This window comes from Artemia sp. Qi Xiang Cuo, chromosome 2, assembly GCF_049724085.1.
Source record: "Artemia sp. Qi Xiang Cuo chromosome 2, ASM4972408v1, whole genome shotgun sequence".
Classification (NCBI taxonomy): Eukaryota; Metazoa; Arthropoda; class Branchiopoda; order Anostraca; family Artemiidae; genus Artemia; species Artemia sp. Qi Xiang Cuo.
Window position 1 is genome coordinate 73,450,185 of NC_142795.1, and position 17,353 is coordinate 73,467,537.

At 34.9% G+C, this 17,353-nt stretch overlaps 1 protein-coding gene across 1 annotated transcript in view; it reads right to left on the reverse strand.

Moving 5' to 3' along the window:
- Positions 1–17,353, reverse strand: part of LOC148955595 (uncharacterized) — a 60,033-nt gene that overhangs the window by 32,301 nt on the left and 10,379 nt on the right. The window contains exons 2-4 of the mRNA XM_089107721.1: positions 14,889–14,988; positions 4,549–4,695; positions 1,934–2,026 (exon numbers count right to left, since the gene is read on the reverse strand). Of these exons, the coding sequence (XP_088963847.1) occupies positions 1,934–2,026; positions 4,549–4,695; positions 14,889–14,988 (340 nt within the window). The remainder of the gene's footprint in view (positions 1–1,933; positions 2,027–4,548; positions 4,696–14,888; positions 14,989–17,353) is intronic.

Consider the following 17,353-nt stretch of genomic DNA (forward strand, 5'->3'; position numbering starts at 1 on the left):
CTTGCGTTCGACCATATGGTAAATTAATTCTTCTGCCTGTTGCTTCAATATTAAACGCTTCGTGATTCTGACTGCATGAGTCTCGTAGCACTATTAGGCATGTATAGGTGCCTCTACCATGAGGTGAACTAAGAGACTGACTATGTTTGTGCACCGGACGTCTTGGACACTGCTGGATAGGTCTTTATTCTCGGTAACAGATTTATACTAAAAAATTCAAACTCATGAATGATTTTTTCCTGAACTGGAAAATGTAAATGAACAGTAAAATGAACAAGCCATGACAATTTACTCAAGAGCTCTGGCTTTTCAGAGTTCTAAACATAGTATATCTTTGCTGGGTATGCAACTGAAGCCTAGCTGCTTTGCCAGAAAAATTGTTCTAGCCATTTTCTGCGAAAAAAGTGTGATTAGTGAAGAGAAAAAAAAAATCTGAAAAAAACTTGAAAAAGTAACGTTCGAAGTTATAATTATATTACAATTATCTACACTTCTATAGCTGTGAATACCAAATAAAAACTGTTAGACTAATTTATTATTGTAAGCACAACAAATTTTGAATAGAACCTGAGAATAATAAAAAAAAAAAAAAAAAAACAGGGATGGATTTGCTACAACCTGTGTAAAGAAACCATAAACTTGTCAACCTATCAGTTTTTGCTGAGCTATACCAGTAATTAATAGGCTACACAGATCATAAAATCGAATTTCGCGAATAAACCGAAACATATCAAGTTTCGATAAAATAAAAGTTCAAAATAGGGATAAAATCCTTTTTAATAGACAGTGTATAGATAATTCACAAAAAATACCAGATATTTCGGTCACATATACAGTGACCGACATCAGTAGTAAAACTTGTGTTATATCAAGTTTCGTTGAAAATGTAAATAAAATAAAAACGATCCCTCACCTTTGAAATGCAGAAGTGATCATAAGATAATTTGTGACAATATTCTAGATCTACTGTTTGATTTAACTCCTCGCACTTAACAGCCCCTGCCTAATTTTTGAACATTTTACACCATTTGAATATAGATATTTCACACAATCAGGAAGTCTGCCTCCAGGTGTCATCCCTGTAAACCTTCCAGCTGATTCCTTTAAAGGTAGGATCAAAAGAGTTGTCCCGAAACCAAATTGAATAATTGTACTTCTTAAATTTTCATGTTTACTGGAAAATTTCCTACAAACTAAAGATTCATACCCAAAAATACATAAAAAATGAAAATTAATATTGAATATTTTTCGGAAGTCAAATTGACTGAATGCTACTTAAAATGTACTTAAAACTAAATGAAAAGACATACATAAATACAAGAACAAACACTAGAACACATGAAAAATTTTAGATTAATTAATTGATTCATTATTATCCAAACTATCAATGTATCTTCTTTTTAAAATTGTTAGGCTGTTGGTTTTATGGTGTTAATCCATTTAACGGTACTTATCTGTTATAGCAAGTTCTTATATATCTCAAGTTCTTGCTTAAAAAGAACCGGTTTCTCTCTGTAGTTTTTTTCAGCTTAGCGCAAAAGAGGGAATATAGACTAAATTGTTGGTATATTTTTATTAAATATTTTAGGTGGTATTTTGGTTTGGTTAGGTTAGATTAGAAACCATTTATATAATGCGTTCTGGGGGTCCTGATATCCATAATTCTCTATTGTATTTTCCATAATTTTGTTACTAAAGTATTTTATTTTCATCATGCTTAGGTATATTTCATTAGCACTAACCTAACTTCACTTCTTGAGTGTTGTTGCTATAACAGATAACTACCAATTTAACTTCTGAGCACCTTCTGTTCAGAAAGAAAAGCATAGCTGGAAGATAGTAGTTTTGGCTTGAGGCATATCAGACGGATTTACTTTCTGGCACCTTTGGTATCTCGTTTTGTCCTGAAAGAATATCCTACCCTAAAACTCACCTTGTGATTCCTTCTGTCACTTGATAGGGGTCTTGTTACAAGGTTTTTCTCGTTTTCGTGCCTCAAGTCCAATTCTGGAAGCTGAACAATTTCCTAAGAAAAATGAATTAATCGAATTAAACCTCATATGAAATCTGTATGCTTTACTAATTGCTTCTGAATTAATAGTTTAATTTATAAGCTAATCTATAAGCATCAAGTAGGAACAGTTGGTGGAATTTATTTCCGGATTCATCCATACAGCATGAAGCGTTTAATATACTCAACTTGATTCAACTGAAAGTAAGGACCAACATTAAAACTTAAAACGAATAGAAATTATTATGTATATGAGGGGAGTTGCTCTTCCTCAACACCTCGCTCTTTGCGCTAAAGTTTTTAGCACTTAAAAAAAAGCTTCTTATTGTTCTAATTAAACGAACAGAGTGTTTTAGGAGCAGTTCTTAAAGAATTGGGACAGAATTCAAACTTAAGCGTAATGAGTGAGGTGCTGAGGGAGAGCAACCCCCCTCATATACGTAATAATTTCCGTTTGTTTGAAGTTTTAATGTTGCTCCTTACTTTTAGTTGAAAAAACTTGTTTTTTTATTAATTTCTCTCAATGAAAAATTCCCTCCCCTCAGGGGAAATTCCTCCGAGGAAAGTTCCTCACACGTAAAAAACACCCCCGTAAAATTCATCCCAGACAATTCCATCCTCACTGAAAATCCTTTCGCGTAAAATTTCTATCAGGAGATGCAGCCTGAAAAATTCTTCTTAGCATGCTTTCATTTGACAATTGAAAATACTTTCAGTTGAAGTTTTAATCATTTTCCGATCACTCCGGAAATACCCACTGCCTTGGAAATTATTTCTAGGAATTCCAAACACACTGAAAATTTTCCCCGGACAATATCCCTGGAACATCTCCACATGCAAAATTGAGTAGGCAAAGAGAAATAAGACAATTAAGAAGAATTTCGTATAGGAATTCTGTGAAATCCTTCCAGTCTAAAATTTTCTCTGGAAAGTTCAACCCCCGAAGTATCGCTTAACATAGAAAATTAGCCTCATGGAAAATCACTCCAAGCACAAAATCCCCCTTCCTCCGAAAAATGTATGTATACTTCGCAATAGCAAATAGCCTACTAGGCCTATTTGTAAATAATGGGCAAAGTTTTATTGCTTAAAGACCTATCCCCTAGAGCCGGGGGGCATGTTCTCTCCAAAGGCATAGTTTAGGGACTTTTCAACTATGCTGAACAAAAAGGATAACTAAAAATTTGGATCAAACTATTTTGGGGAAAAAGGGGCGTGGGAAGGGGCCTTGTTGCCCTCCAATCTTTTAGGTCATTAAAAAGGCCAATAAAAATTTTAAATTACGTTCAGATGAGCCCTCTCCTGATTTTCTTGGACCCTTGGTTCGATACGGTCACCCCTGGGGGAAAGAAAAAAAAATCAAATAAACACGCATTCATAATCTTTCTTCTGACAAAAAATACAAAATTCCACATTTTTGCAAATAGGACATTGAAACCTCTACAGTAGGGTTCTCTGGTATGCTGAATCTAACAGTGTGATTTTCATTAAGATTAATTTACTATTAGGAGGTGTTTCTCCCTTTTTTAAAAATCGGGTAAATTTTCTCTAGCTTGTAGGCTTTCATCGGTAACACTAGACTAAATAAATATCAATATCTATGTAATTGAAGAAAAGGAGACAGAACCCTGGTAATTTTGTCGGTGTAGAAAAGACAGATGCAGAGTCATCTATGCTCTTCTCCAATGAACCGAAGAAGAAAAGAAAGATCACTGTCCTCTATTTTCAAGTTAAGATGCGCGCTTTATTTCCACTGGTTTATTCTATTGACGTCAACCGTAGCATTTTTTCGACCCAGTAACTTGTTTTTCAGTCTATAGAAAGAACGAACCCCAGGGAATCAGGTAGCAATCATTCAATGTGATATCCAAGGGCGCTGGCAGAAAATTTTCCCAGGGGGGGGCGAACGCCAAAATATCAGTGGGTGACAAGGAGTATATTTCAGGATTTTTTTTTCGTAGGAATAAGTTTATTTTTAGATGCTTTCAGGAAAAAAAACTCTCAAATGAAAAGAGCAAATAAATTGCATGCAAAATGAAACAAAATACAGTAAATTTTAAACCTCAAGAATTCCTGGTAAAGGGATCAATTTGTTTAATCAATAATATATTTAGCTTGGGGTTTATATGTTTATAATATGGAGTTTATAAGTTAATAATATATTAACTTGGGGGGCTCCTTTTTAGGGTTTTGGGCCATTTTTTGAAATTCCTTTAAATTTGTTTTCAGAATAAAATTTTACTATTAAGACTAATTTAGATAATAGTTACCCTTTGTGAATCAGCTAAAAATGACAATTTTTTCTTATTTTCCAATTTTTTAAACGTTTTTTTTTACTATGAGCCGTAGTTCTTTCCTTACTAGGTTGCAGCTATCGCTCCAACCATGATAACATTAGTTGCTTCATTATAATGCATAAGAGTTTCAGTTTGACATTGACAGCGGCTAATTAAAAAGGATTAGGACTTGATTATGTTGGATTACTTTAAACCAAAATGTAGGTAATCAAGCCAGTATATGAAATAAGTCATTATTACCGACGAAGAAGGTCTTGATGTTTGCATGCAAGCATCAGCTACTTCGGCTTTGCCAAATAGTGTAAGACGTCTTCGTTCACGACGTTTGGCAATCATACGTCTTCTTGCTTCAATTTGACGTCGCCACTCTTCCCCAGGAACGCCAGTCTACAAAAAAACAATGAAGATATGTAATACTTTGATGAACTATGATATTTTCTACCTAGTACAAGGACTAAACAATAAATCTTTAGGACTAAACAATCATTTAGTTAGAAAAAATCAAAAATCCTTTTATAATATCTTCTGCACAAATGCACAGGCATATTGGAGTAAAGCTTCTCAAAAGATTTTACCCAAATTATGTTAAGCCCTGTAAAAAAAAATTAAAGGAAGTTGCCAAACAATTTTATTCTTATTTTTGTTTGCGCCGCCAAAATTCTCTGATCATTGCTCAAAGTCCTGTTGTTAATTTTTTGTCTTCAGACAAAGTGTCATTGGTTTTTAATATTAATACGAAGAGTCGTCGGGGAAAGTGTCATTGCTCTTTTTTTCATTGCAAAACATTTAATCTATTTTACCTATAGTTAATAATTTTTTTTTCAAAAGCAAATTTGTTTTAAAGCAATTTTTTTAGGTATTTTTTTCTAAGCAAAATTAAAACCTAAAACGGACAAAAATATCCTTCAGCGGGATTCAGGAGATAGTGGCTCAACTCCTGTCTGTGTTAATTCTTTTTAGCTTAAGTTTCATCTATTTATCCATTGCAGTATCTCTTATTTCTATCTTTGATATGGTTATTTATTTTAATTCATGTTTATATCAGGTGTCATTTATTCATCCATTTTAATTCCTGTTCCTTAAAAGCATAGATTATATGAACTTATTTCTTCTTGAGTTTTAGGTTTGGAGATTTCTCTTTGCTTTTATTGATAAGCTCTTTTGGGAAATATTTTAAACGTATGATCGGTTTTCAATTGATATAGTTTTGTTATGGGTTAATTGTACGAATATTTGAAAAGTTTTTTTTTTCAGTTTTGCTGCTGCTGAACAAAACTGTTTCTGAAAAGAAAATTGGGACTGCAAAGAAATTCCAGTCAATATTTGTTTATCTGGACAAAATACGTGATCGGTGTTGCCTACAACCTGAAAATACTTCGTCTCCGTTGAGGTCTTTCATGCCCTCTCACACGCTCTGTAAGTTTTAAGTCTATATGAGATGAATAGCTTTGGCTTCATTTTGCCGACAATTATTACCGACGTTTAATCGGTAAAGAGCCAACGATAAAGAGCCGACGGTAAAGAGCCAAAATTAGTTCTAACTTTGTTTTTGAATTGGAGACCACCTGAAAATAAAATACATAAAGAGCATTTTCACTTTTTTTTACTTTAATAAATAAAAAATTATTAAGGCATTAAGGAATAAATATAACTATGTGTGTTAAACTGACAATACACGGTCATTTCTTTTTTATTCAGTGAAGTGCAAAGAATCTTCTGGTTTTGGGAAGGCATGGGAGTTGTCAAGCCTACTCATGTTTATTTTTGCTTGTTTTGAGTTTGACTCGGTTATTTATTGTAATTTATATCCGTTTTTAGGTTTCATTTATTTATTGATGGTGATTTGTAGAAAATTTTACGATTGGAAGATTATTTGACTTTATTTCTGCTAATTTTTGGTTTAATGGAACTTTTAGCTTTTTTGAAAAACTCTGCTTTGTGGAAAAAAAATTTTAAATTAATTTATGTTCGTTTTTTATGGACCTAATCTTTTTCATGGGAATTTTTTTATATCTTTATATGTGAAATTCATTACATTTAAAGTTACCCATTAACAGCTAGCAGCATAAGGAAATTTGCATAATTTTAAAATGAGCGGGTGAAGCCCCATAAAGCGGAGGAGCCTTGATGAAAATTAAACCGTTAATCTCGTCAAGACCAAGAGCCTTGCACTAGTGGTTTCAATTGCCTAAAATACGAAATTTCGCACTTTTCGGAAGAATTGGTCACGGTTACACGTTGATTTTTTGCACTCTTTTTCCCTGGGAGTGATTGCATCAGCCTAAGCAGTGATTGCAGAATATCGGGAGAATTTCTCATTCGACTGGACATTCCCAATATCTAGGGCATACTTTTAAATAATAAAAAAAATCGTGCCTCTGAAAACTGCCGATTTCTGCCACCTAAGTTCTAAGGCCAAATGCTATAAAGCGAAAAATCTAAGCTGGCCGCTCGGTTTAAAATCACCAGAAGGCTACATAAACAGCTTTTAAGTTTTAGATCGTGTCTTGAGAAAGTGCCTATTTTCACCGTTTTGCGATGCAAAAAAAAAATTATGCAGTGCATACAAAATGAACGGTTGTCATATAGAACCTAGGGCGTATATGCAGTCCCAACGGGTACATACTATTGTAAAGCTGAGCATCTAACGTTGGGAGGAGTCATTTAGAATTTTTGTGGAGAGGGGTATCTGAAACCTTAAAAAGTGCATCTTAGGGCCACAGTTCCCAACTTTTTGTAATGGATTCTTCAGATCAATATAGAGAGGATTCACCCCCTCCTCTATAAGGTTCCTTCATTTCGAAGAGTATATGCAGAGTAAACGACACTATGAATACTAAGGGTGTAGTATTCCCTCTTATTGCAGAAATACTTTTAGTGCGAAATTAATACCGCATTTTTATCGTTACCTACACAAAGGTTAAAGAATTCGAGGGGGGATAACTGAGGCAAAATATTTGCCATGTGAATTTCTTTTTTTAGAATTTTAAGCACCGCAACATGAAAAATTATTTTTTGGTATTTCAAATCCAACCCCCATTAAAATGTTTTAGAGAGTACGATTTTCAGCGGATGATTCTAATTTTCAAGGCATTGCTATAAAAAGCTAAGCTTAAGTGCAAAGTCTAGAAGATTTGGGAGGCGATTCCCTCCCTACGGTTTGATATAATCCTCAACATGATATTCAAAATGGACAGACAACAGTTTTTTTCTTAATTAAGAAGACATTTGAACTAAATTTAAATTGGAATTTAAGTGACTTAACGCTTCAAATCACTAGAAATAATTCTATCGTATGAATCAAATATCATGAAAGAATCAAAAGAATCAAATATATTATCGTATACATTCTTTTGCATGCACCTGGGGATAATATCTGCATGATCGTAACACCCGATTAGCCCATTATCTTATTTTATGCTTTTATTATAGATAATCTTCTCAAAAGCGTAAATGTAGATTTTTTTTAGTCAAGAAAAGATGGTTACAAACAAAGATCTGAACATAGGCCCCATTTCATATGTCCCCTCCCCCCAAAAACAAACACACAAAAAGGAGCAATTCTATTCCTCCCGTAAAGCAAATACAGCTAATTGAGCCTTTATTCTCGAAGCAGTGTAATACAGAAGTTAGAACTTAATATAAAGAGCATGGAGAATAGGCAGAGGGTGGAGAACGTCATCTCCCCTAAAATTTATACAAAAAAGGAAAAGAAATTAAAAAAATTTTTGCAGTTCATAAAAACTTGTCTTCTTAAATTAATGTTTTAAATGAAACCTAAAACAACCAGCAATTACGCAGTATACAATGGAGTATATATGCCTATACCACCCGCTACCACTCTGTAGGCTGAAGTTCTATGTGCATTCATTCCTGAATGCTTCAGGAATGAACACTCCTGCAAAAGCATCACAAAACTTGATAAATATGCGATCACACTGGTTCGACAATGAAAGGGCTTGCTCATCCACATCTGCTTATGCTGAAAAATATTTATTTCAAATATTTTCATATACGATTTGAAAATCAAATGAAAAAAGCACTAGTCAAATCTAAGCACTAACAGTGGGGGCTGAGGGACGAATGTTGACGGAAAAGGAGCAGATTCACGTTTCCTTGTATATCAAAGGATCTACTTGCGTTCTTTTGGAAAGGGCACATTACCATAATGAATTATTTACAAATTACTTTAAATTGATTTGGTATGAATCATAGAGCAATGAAACCTTAGCACCCGAACCACAATTGTCACATCTGTCATTAAGGCCTATCGATACTTAAAAGAATTGCCCTATCTCGTCCATTATAAAGTTTTTAGTTTGTGTGGCCAAACTATTTAGAATTAAGCTGGTGGCCTTGATATAACTTGTAGAACTTGGATAATAGATTTGAATAAACAAGAGAAAACTTAAAGCCAACACCGAATTTCAGTTTGGTGAGACTTACAATGAGACAATTCAATGAGACTTACATCATCAGGAAGTGTAATTTTTTTTTTTTCTATTAATCGGAGGATAATCTTATCATAACAGTTTATGACTGATAAAAAGCAAAGTTTTTTAAACCACCATAGTCACATCTGTCAACAAAAAAAGTAAAGTTTATGAACGATATGTATTCTTCTTATTTTTTAAACTCGTACTCGTACTACAGAAGCGGGTAATTGAAGTTGCAGGAAATTGGTTTGAAAAGCTTGTCTTTATTCACAACTATTGTCCACTAATTTTCTAATTTTATATCCTTGAATCTTTCACCAGATTCAACTTACAGATAGGAAAACTTCTATTTCAAACTTCCGTCTTTTTAAATTAAAAAAAAAAAAATTATGCCTTAAATCCTTACCCTGCTTTGCCAATCACAGATTTTATGCTTAAAAATTGAACAACGTTAAACTCGGTAATTACATACTGAACACATAAGGCTTGTTTCATTAAAACAGAGGATTCGGAGGACGGAGGAGGATTAGTTAGATGGCTTCCAGGGAAATTGTCTTCGGATCGTTTTGGGTACCCGTTTGTCTGCCCGCATTTCAAACAGCAAGCTGTACGGAAAATGTGATTCAATTCCACTTTCCAGGGCTATATTGAGAGAAAGGTTTGGATGGCTAGGGCATTTCTTGCGGGCGAAGGATGAAAGATTATCGAATGAAAGATCTTAAGCCGAACTGGCCAGCCATGACAAAAAATCAACAGAGAAAAAATTCTCAATGAAAAAAAACAACAACAAACGAGACTGCGGCCAGTGGAGAGAAAAGACGAAAAATGTAAAACAACTCGGATATTTCGCTCGTCAAACAGTTTGTGGTAACGAACTGTTAGTAAGGAGCCACCCGGATCAATAGTAACCGAAACAATAAAAAAACGGAATTTTGATGCCAATAGATATATCAAAAGAATCAAGTTTAGTCTTACCCATCAAAAGTTACGCGCATGAGAAAATTTGCCTTATTTTCGAAAAAAGGGGAAAACATCCCCTAAAAGTCATTCAACTTTAACGAAAATCACACCATCAAATTCAGCGTGTTAGAGAGCCCTACTGTAGAAGTTTCAAGCTCCTATCTGCAAAAATGTGGAATTTTGTATTTTTTGTCAAACAGTTCGTGGTAACGAACTGTAAGTAAGGAGCGACCCGGCTCCCGGATACATGAAGAGAATCAGATTTGTATGCTGATTTCAAATATATAAGTTTCATCAAGTTCAGTCTTACCCATCAAAAGTCAGGCACCTGAGAAAATTTGCCTTATTTTCGAAAAAAGCGAGAAACAACCCCTAAAAGTCATAGAACTTAAATGAAAATCAAACTGTCATATTCAGCGTATCAGAAAACCCTACTATAGAATTTTCAAGCTCCTTTCTGCAAAAATGTGGAATTTTGCATTTTTTACCAGAAGAAAGATTACGGATGCGTGTTTATAAGCGACCCAAAAAATTGGAGGGCAACTTGTCCCCCTCCCACGGTCATTTTTTCCCAATGTCACCCAATCAAAATTTTGAGATAGCCATTTGGTTCAGCATAATCGAAAATCTAATTAATATGACTTTGAGGATGACTTAATCCCCCACAGTTCCCGGGGGAAGGTCTGCAAGTTATAAACTTTCCCCATTGTTTACATATAGTATTGGTTATTGTGAAGTATACAGGCGTTTTCAGGATGAACTTTTTTCTGGTGGGGGGTCGGGGTCGGAGTAGGGATTACAGGGGAGTATCTTTCCATGGAGGATGTTTCCTTGGGGGATGGGACATTTCTATGAAGGGGCGCCGGATTTCCCAACATTATTTAAAAAACGATCAAAAATTAAATAAAAAAAAAGGTTTTTTCAACTGAGAATAAGGAACAACATTAAAACTTAATGAACAGAAATTATTACGTATATGAGGGGGTTCGCCCCCTAGTCAATACCTCGCTCTTTACGCTAAAGTTTTTATAGTACTTTCAAAAGAGCTATCTATTCTAATTAACCGGCCTTTGTCATTTAGGAGTTTGTGATTAGAACAAAATTCGAAGTTTAGCGTAAAGAGCGAGGTATTGACTAGGGGATGAACCCCTAATATACGTAATAAAAACATACGAATATAGAAATTCGTTACGTAAGTTAATTCGTAAGTCACGTCAGAACAAAATTTCAAGAAAGCCATTTAGCCAAAAAAGTAAAATTAATATGCGAATTTCGTTTTAATTATTCATGTACGGTGAGCCAAAATCAAAGCTGCATTAATTCAAAAACGTTCAGAAATTAAATAAAAAACAAGTTTTACTGAAAGTAAGGAGTAACATTAAAACTTAAAACGGACAAAAATTATTCCGTATTTGAAGGGGGCTGTCCCCTTCTCAACGCCTCGCTCTTTACGCTAGAGTTTGACTCTGTCTCACAACTTTATTTCTTAAAACAACAAAAAACTTTAGCGTAAAGAGCGAAGCGTTGAGGAGGGGACAGCCCCTTTCATATACAGAATAATTTCTGTTCGTTTAAGTTTTAATGTCGCTCCTTACTTTCATTTAAAAAAACTTGTTTTTTTTTATTTACTCAGAAGAAAGATCACGGATGCGTGTTTATTTGTTGGTTTGTTAATTTTTTTTTTATTTCCCCAGGGGTGATCGTATCGATCCAGTAGTCCTAGAATATCATAAGAAGGCTTATTTGAACCGAAATTAAAAGTTCTAGTGCCCTTTTAGGTGACCGAAAAAATTAGAGGGCTACTTAGCCCCCTCGCACGCTCATTGTTTTCCCGAAGTCACCCAATTAAAATTTTTAGATAGCCATTTTGTTCAGCATAGTCAAAAATCTAATAAATATGTCTTTGAGGATGACTTAATTCCCCACAGTTCCCAGGGGAAGGGCTACAAGTTATGAACTTTGCCCATTATTTACATATAGTATTGTTTATTGGAAAATATACAGACGTTTTCAGGAAGGATTTTTATGGTGGTGGGGGGGAGGAGGTTGGAGGAGGGGGTTACACGGGAGAATCTTTCCGTGGAGAATGTTTCCTTGGGGTAAAGGACATTTCTATGAAGGGAGCGCGGGATTTCCCAGCATTATTTAAAAAACGATCAGAAATTAAATTTTAAAAGAACAAGTTTTTTCAACTGAAAGTAAGAAGCAACATTAAAACTTAAAACGAACAGAAATTATTACGTAGCCTATATGAGGGGGTTCACCCCCAAGTCAATACCTCGCTCTTTACGCTACAGTTTTTTTAGTGCTTTCTAAAGAGCTATCTATTCTAAATAAACTCATCAAAGGCTACGAGCCTAAGAAAATTTATCTGATTTTTAAAGAGGGGGGAAATACCCCCTACAAGTTAAAGAATTTTAATAAAAATCACACCGTCAGATTCAGCGTATCAGAAAACCCTATTAGATAGGTTTCAACCTCATATCTGAAAAAAGTGTGCAACTTTGTATTTTTTGCCAGAAGAAAGATCACGGATGCGTGTTTATTTTCTTTTTTCAGGGGTAATTGTACCAACCCAGTGGTCCTAGAACATCAAGAGAGAGCTCATTCGAACGGAAATTAAAAGTTATAGGGCCCTTTTAAGTGACCAAAATGCTGGAGGACGACTAGGCCCCCTCCCACGCCCCTTTTTTCCCAATTCCGTCTGATTAAAATTTTGAGACAGCCATTCTGTTCAGCATAAAAACCCAAAAAATATACCTTTGAAGGTAACAAATTCCCCCCAGAGCCCTTATGGAAAGCTCTTAAAATTATAAAATGTCCCATTTGTATACGTATAGTATTTGTTATTGGGAACTATGCATACATTTTTTGGGGGAGGGGGCAAATTTTATGCTGTGTTTTTTTCCACAAGGAAGATTTTCCATCGGGAGGTAAGTTTCCAGGGAGGAAACTTTTCACAGGAAATTTTCACTGGGGGAATTCGCCAGAATTTCAACAGGAAATTATTTTTATGTGTCTTGCTTTTATTTTGCCGACTCCCTTTTACACGTGGACATGTTAAAGGTAACTCTGTGGGGTAAATTATCACTGAGATTGAATTATCTAGAGAATATTTCTGTAGTGAGGATGAATCTTTCTCAGGGGTGTCTTTTGGGAGGGTCAGGGGGGGCCGTTGCCCCCCCCCCCCAGTAATACGGAGAAAAAAAAACATTGTATAGCCCATGCTCCTTGAATATCCGAAAGTAGACCCCTCTTGCCCCCCCCCCAATGAAAATGTTGTAGATTCTCCCCTGATCTTTCTGTGGAGGTGGAGCCAGATTTCCTGAAATTATTTAAAAAACGATCAGAAATTAAATGAAAAAACAAGTTTCTTCAACTGAAAGTATGAAACATTATTAAAACTTAAAACAAACAGAAATTGTTATGTATATGTGGGGGTTTACCCCTCCTCAACATCTTACTCTTTCAAACAGTTCGGGGTAACGAGCTGTAAGTAAGAAGCGACCTGGCTCAATAGTAACCAAAATTCTAAAAAACGGAATGTTGATACCAGTAGATACATCAAAAGAATCGGATTTTTATGCTGATTTCAAATATTAAAGTTTCATCAAGTTTAGTCCCACCCATCAAAAGTTGCTAGCCGGAAATATTTGCCTTATTTCCGAAAAAGGAGGAAACTCCCCCTAAAAGTAATAGAATCTTAATGAAAACCAAATCATCATATTCAGAGTATCAGAGGACCCAACTGTAGAGGTTTCAAGCTCCTATCTGCAAATGTGGAATTTTGCATTTTTTGCCAGAAGAAAGATCACGGATGTGTGTTTATTTTATTTTTTTTATTTTTCCCAGGAGTGATCGTATCGATCCATTGGTCATAAAATATCGCGAGAGGGCTCATTCGAAGGGAAATTAAAAGTTCTAGTGCCCTTTTTAAGTGACCAAAAAAATTACTAGGGCAACTAGGTCCCCTCCCACGCTCATATTTTTCCCAAAGTCACCCGATCAAAATTTTTAGATACCCATTTTGTTCAAAATTGTCGAAAATCAAATAAATCTGTCTTTGAGGATGACTTAATCCCCAACAGTCCCCGGGGGAAGGGTTCCAAGTTATGAACTTCGTCCATTGTTTACATATAGTGTTTGTTACTTGGAAGTATGCAGACGTTTTCAGGAGGGATTTCTTCTGGTGGGGAGGAGGGTAAGAGGAGGAGGCTACGTGGGAGGATCTTTCCATGGAGGATATTGTCACGGGGGAAGGGACTTTTCTATAATGGGGGGCCAGCCGGATTTCCCATCTTTATATAAAAAAACGTTCAGAAATTAAATTTAAAAAAAAAACAAGTTTTTTTTTAACTGAAAGTAAGGAGCGAAATTAAAACTTAAAACGACCAGAAATTATTCCGTATATGGAAGGGGATGTCCACTTCTCAACGCCGTATTGGGAAAAGATGCTATTAGAGTTACTTCAGAGAGAACACCAGAGCAACTGATGTAAAATTAAATAAAAACTGGATATTACGTTTTTTTTTAAAGATTATCAAAGATTGTCCTTTCCGCCCATCCATATACGGCCAAAAAAGAAGGTCGTTATCGAATGAGACGGGAAGAGATCGAAAAAAAAAGGTTTTAAAGGAAACTTTCTGAAGGTTTTTCGGAAGGTCAAAAGAGGGATGATTTGAATAGCTTGGGATAGAGGAGGAGCGTGGGAAGCTGTGCTGGCCTCTGGCCTCAAGTGACTTAGTACTGCATTGAGCTGTTAGTAGTTCTATTAAGAAAGCCGCATTGCACTTAATTCCCCACTTTCCACGCTTTATTTGCGAATGGTGTCAACCTTCGTTAACTAAAAAGAAATATTCAAACTTTTCTTATTTTCTTATAGAATAATTTCTTAGTAAAGGAAGAAAAGTGCCTATGCCACTTCAGTTATCGGAGGTTAATGTAATTCGTTAATAAAATGAAAAAAGGGACGAATGAAGTGAAGACAGGCTTTCTTAATAGAACAGGCCAATAATTGGCGCTCTCGTCGTGAGTAATTTTCATTTGTCCAAGTATGACTATTATCTGCCCAGCCATTATTAAAAAATCATCCAAACTATTCTACAAATTTTTCTCGCTAGGATAGCTCTAGAATTAAAAGTTCGAGAGAGCTAATTAAAACTTCAGGAGAAAGCAAAATCATACCTTCGAAAGAGATTTGGCATTTACAAAATGAGGATTCCATGCTGGCAACCTAGAGCGGAAATTGTTTGAGTCACCATGTCCATTTGATATAAGGTCATCTCTAAAAATAATATAATCGAATTATTGCAAAGTATTGTAACATACTGGCTCCTAGAAGACACGATAGTAAACACTAAGGAATAAGCGACCTATTTCGATATAAAAGTAAGCTAAAAAAAAAAAAAAAAAAAATTAAATAACATGTACACCAAAGAAAATAAATATTTTGTCGTTTTCAAATTTGAAATCTTTTAATTTTGAAGTAACCCTATTATATATACCCTACCCTACCATATTATATATATATATATATATATATATATATATATATATATATATATATATATATATATATATATATATATATATATATATATATATATATATATATATATATATATATATTATATATATATATATATATATATATATATATATATATATATATATATATATATATTATATAATTATAGAAAGAAAGGGAGTGCATGCCCTAAAATGAGGCACCTCGTATTGATAAAAAATTTACGATAGAATTCAGCATGCCTGAGTTTTCAGGCATCTGTTGTTTCCATGATTCATTGAATATAATCTGTGGTCCTAAAACATTAGGAGATGCATTTTTAAACGGAAATGTCAAGTCTTAGTGGGTGTTTTAAGGGATTAAATAAAAAAAAACAAGTTTTTTAACTGAAAGTAAGGAGCGATATTAAAACTTAAAACGAACAGAAATTAGTCCATATATGAAAGGAGGCTATCCCCTCCCCAACGCCTCGCTCTTTACGCTAAAGTTTTCTTATTATTTTAAAAAATAAATTTGTGTGACAGAGTTATTGTATTGTTCGATCATGCTGAACAAAATGACTATCTCAAAATTTTGAACGGGTGACTTTGGGAAAAAATGAGCGTGGGAGGGGGCCTAGTTGCTCTCCATGTTTTTGGTCACTTAAAAAGGTCACTATAACTTTTAATTTCCGTTCAAATGAGCCCTCCCGCGACATTAGTAGAATGGCCTTATTGACTCGTGTCCCTCACCCCTGCTGCCATCTACAATTTAGTTTAATGCTGACGGGACATAATTTATTCAAGGATTATCGATCGAGTCTAATGTGTGTGTGTCAAGGTCAATCGATCTGTTGTGGTTTGGCCACGTGCGAATGACATGAGGGATGATTTACATAATCGATGGGGGAATTATTGATTCACGAGCATGGGGAATTAAGAAACAATATGATCATAGAGTCCCTATGGGAGAAAGATTACGTAATCGCTCAATGACCTCTTTTTCCAAGATCGATTTATTTGTTGTTTTTATGTGTAATATCTCGGAGTCGAAGGGTGCACCTGCGCATTGAATTCTAACGGGAACAATGTTATTGATCTGGGACTCGAGGGGGAAGTGAATTTCCGTGGATTTACATAATCGCTAGGGGAAATTATTGATTCACGAAGGGGTGAATTAAGAAACAAACATGGATTCATTTTTGTTTGGTTAGCTTAACCTGTGAAATTGATTTACATAATCGCTAGGGGAAATTATTGATTCACGAAGGGGAGAATTAAGAAACATTAAGGCTTCTTTAATCTTTAGGCCTGAGGGATTTATTTATTATTGTTGTTTTTGGACAAGTGCATACTAGGGGTGAATGTCAAGGTGTCCTGGAATAGGAAACAGTTAGATCACATGTTTCCTTCTCAGCCAATCAGAGAGTTGGATACATCCTCCTTCTCAGCCAATCAGAGGCCTGCTTACATATGATTTCACCGTTACATAACAATTCACCCTTGAGATTTCGTATATAACGGGCATGCACTGCGATTAAATTATCAGAATGCTTCAGAACACAATGGATAGAACATATGAAATTATTTATGAATTTGAAGCCTTGGCTGCCACAATTGGCACTGTGAGTCCTGTTTTCATTTTTTTTTTTCAAAATAAAATTTTTTTACAGGTTCACCATATAATATTTTGTGGTAAAACCCCCCTCCCCCCGCTAACCAGGTCCAGCTATGATGTGTTTTCGCGATACAAGGTGGAAACGACTATCTTTTTTAATTTTGTAATCTCTATCCTTCCTTCCCCACTCTGTTCAAGACCATAATTTTATTTTTGATAAATTTTGTATCTTGTCTAAAAACAACTGTCAACTTTCTATCATTCCCTTAATATACAGTCTGCTATGGCTTGACTTACAGATTTCTCGCAACGATTTAATTATCGGATAATTAGCTGTCACCCCTTTAAAGTACATCCGGCTTTGATAAATATACAAGAATTTGGATAGCGGCTTAACCAAAGGTTTCTCTTTAAGAAAAAGATACATTGCTTTATTATGCGTAAATTGAATAGCATTTTTACCATATCTTTCGGTGTGGGGGGAGGGGATATTTTTCCATGTCTTTTCTCAGTGATATTTTCCGTG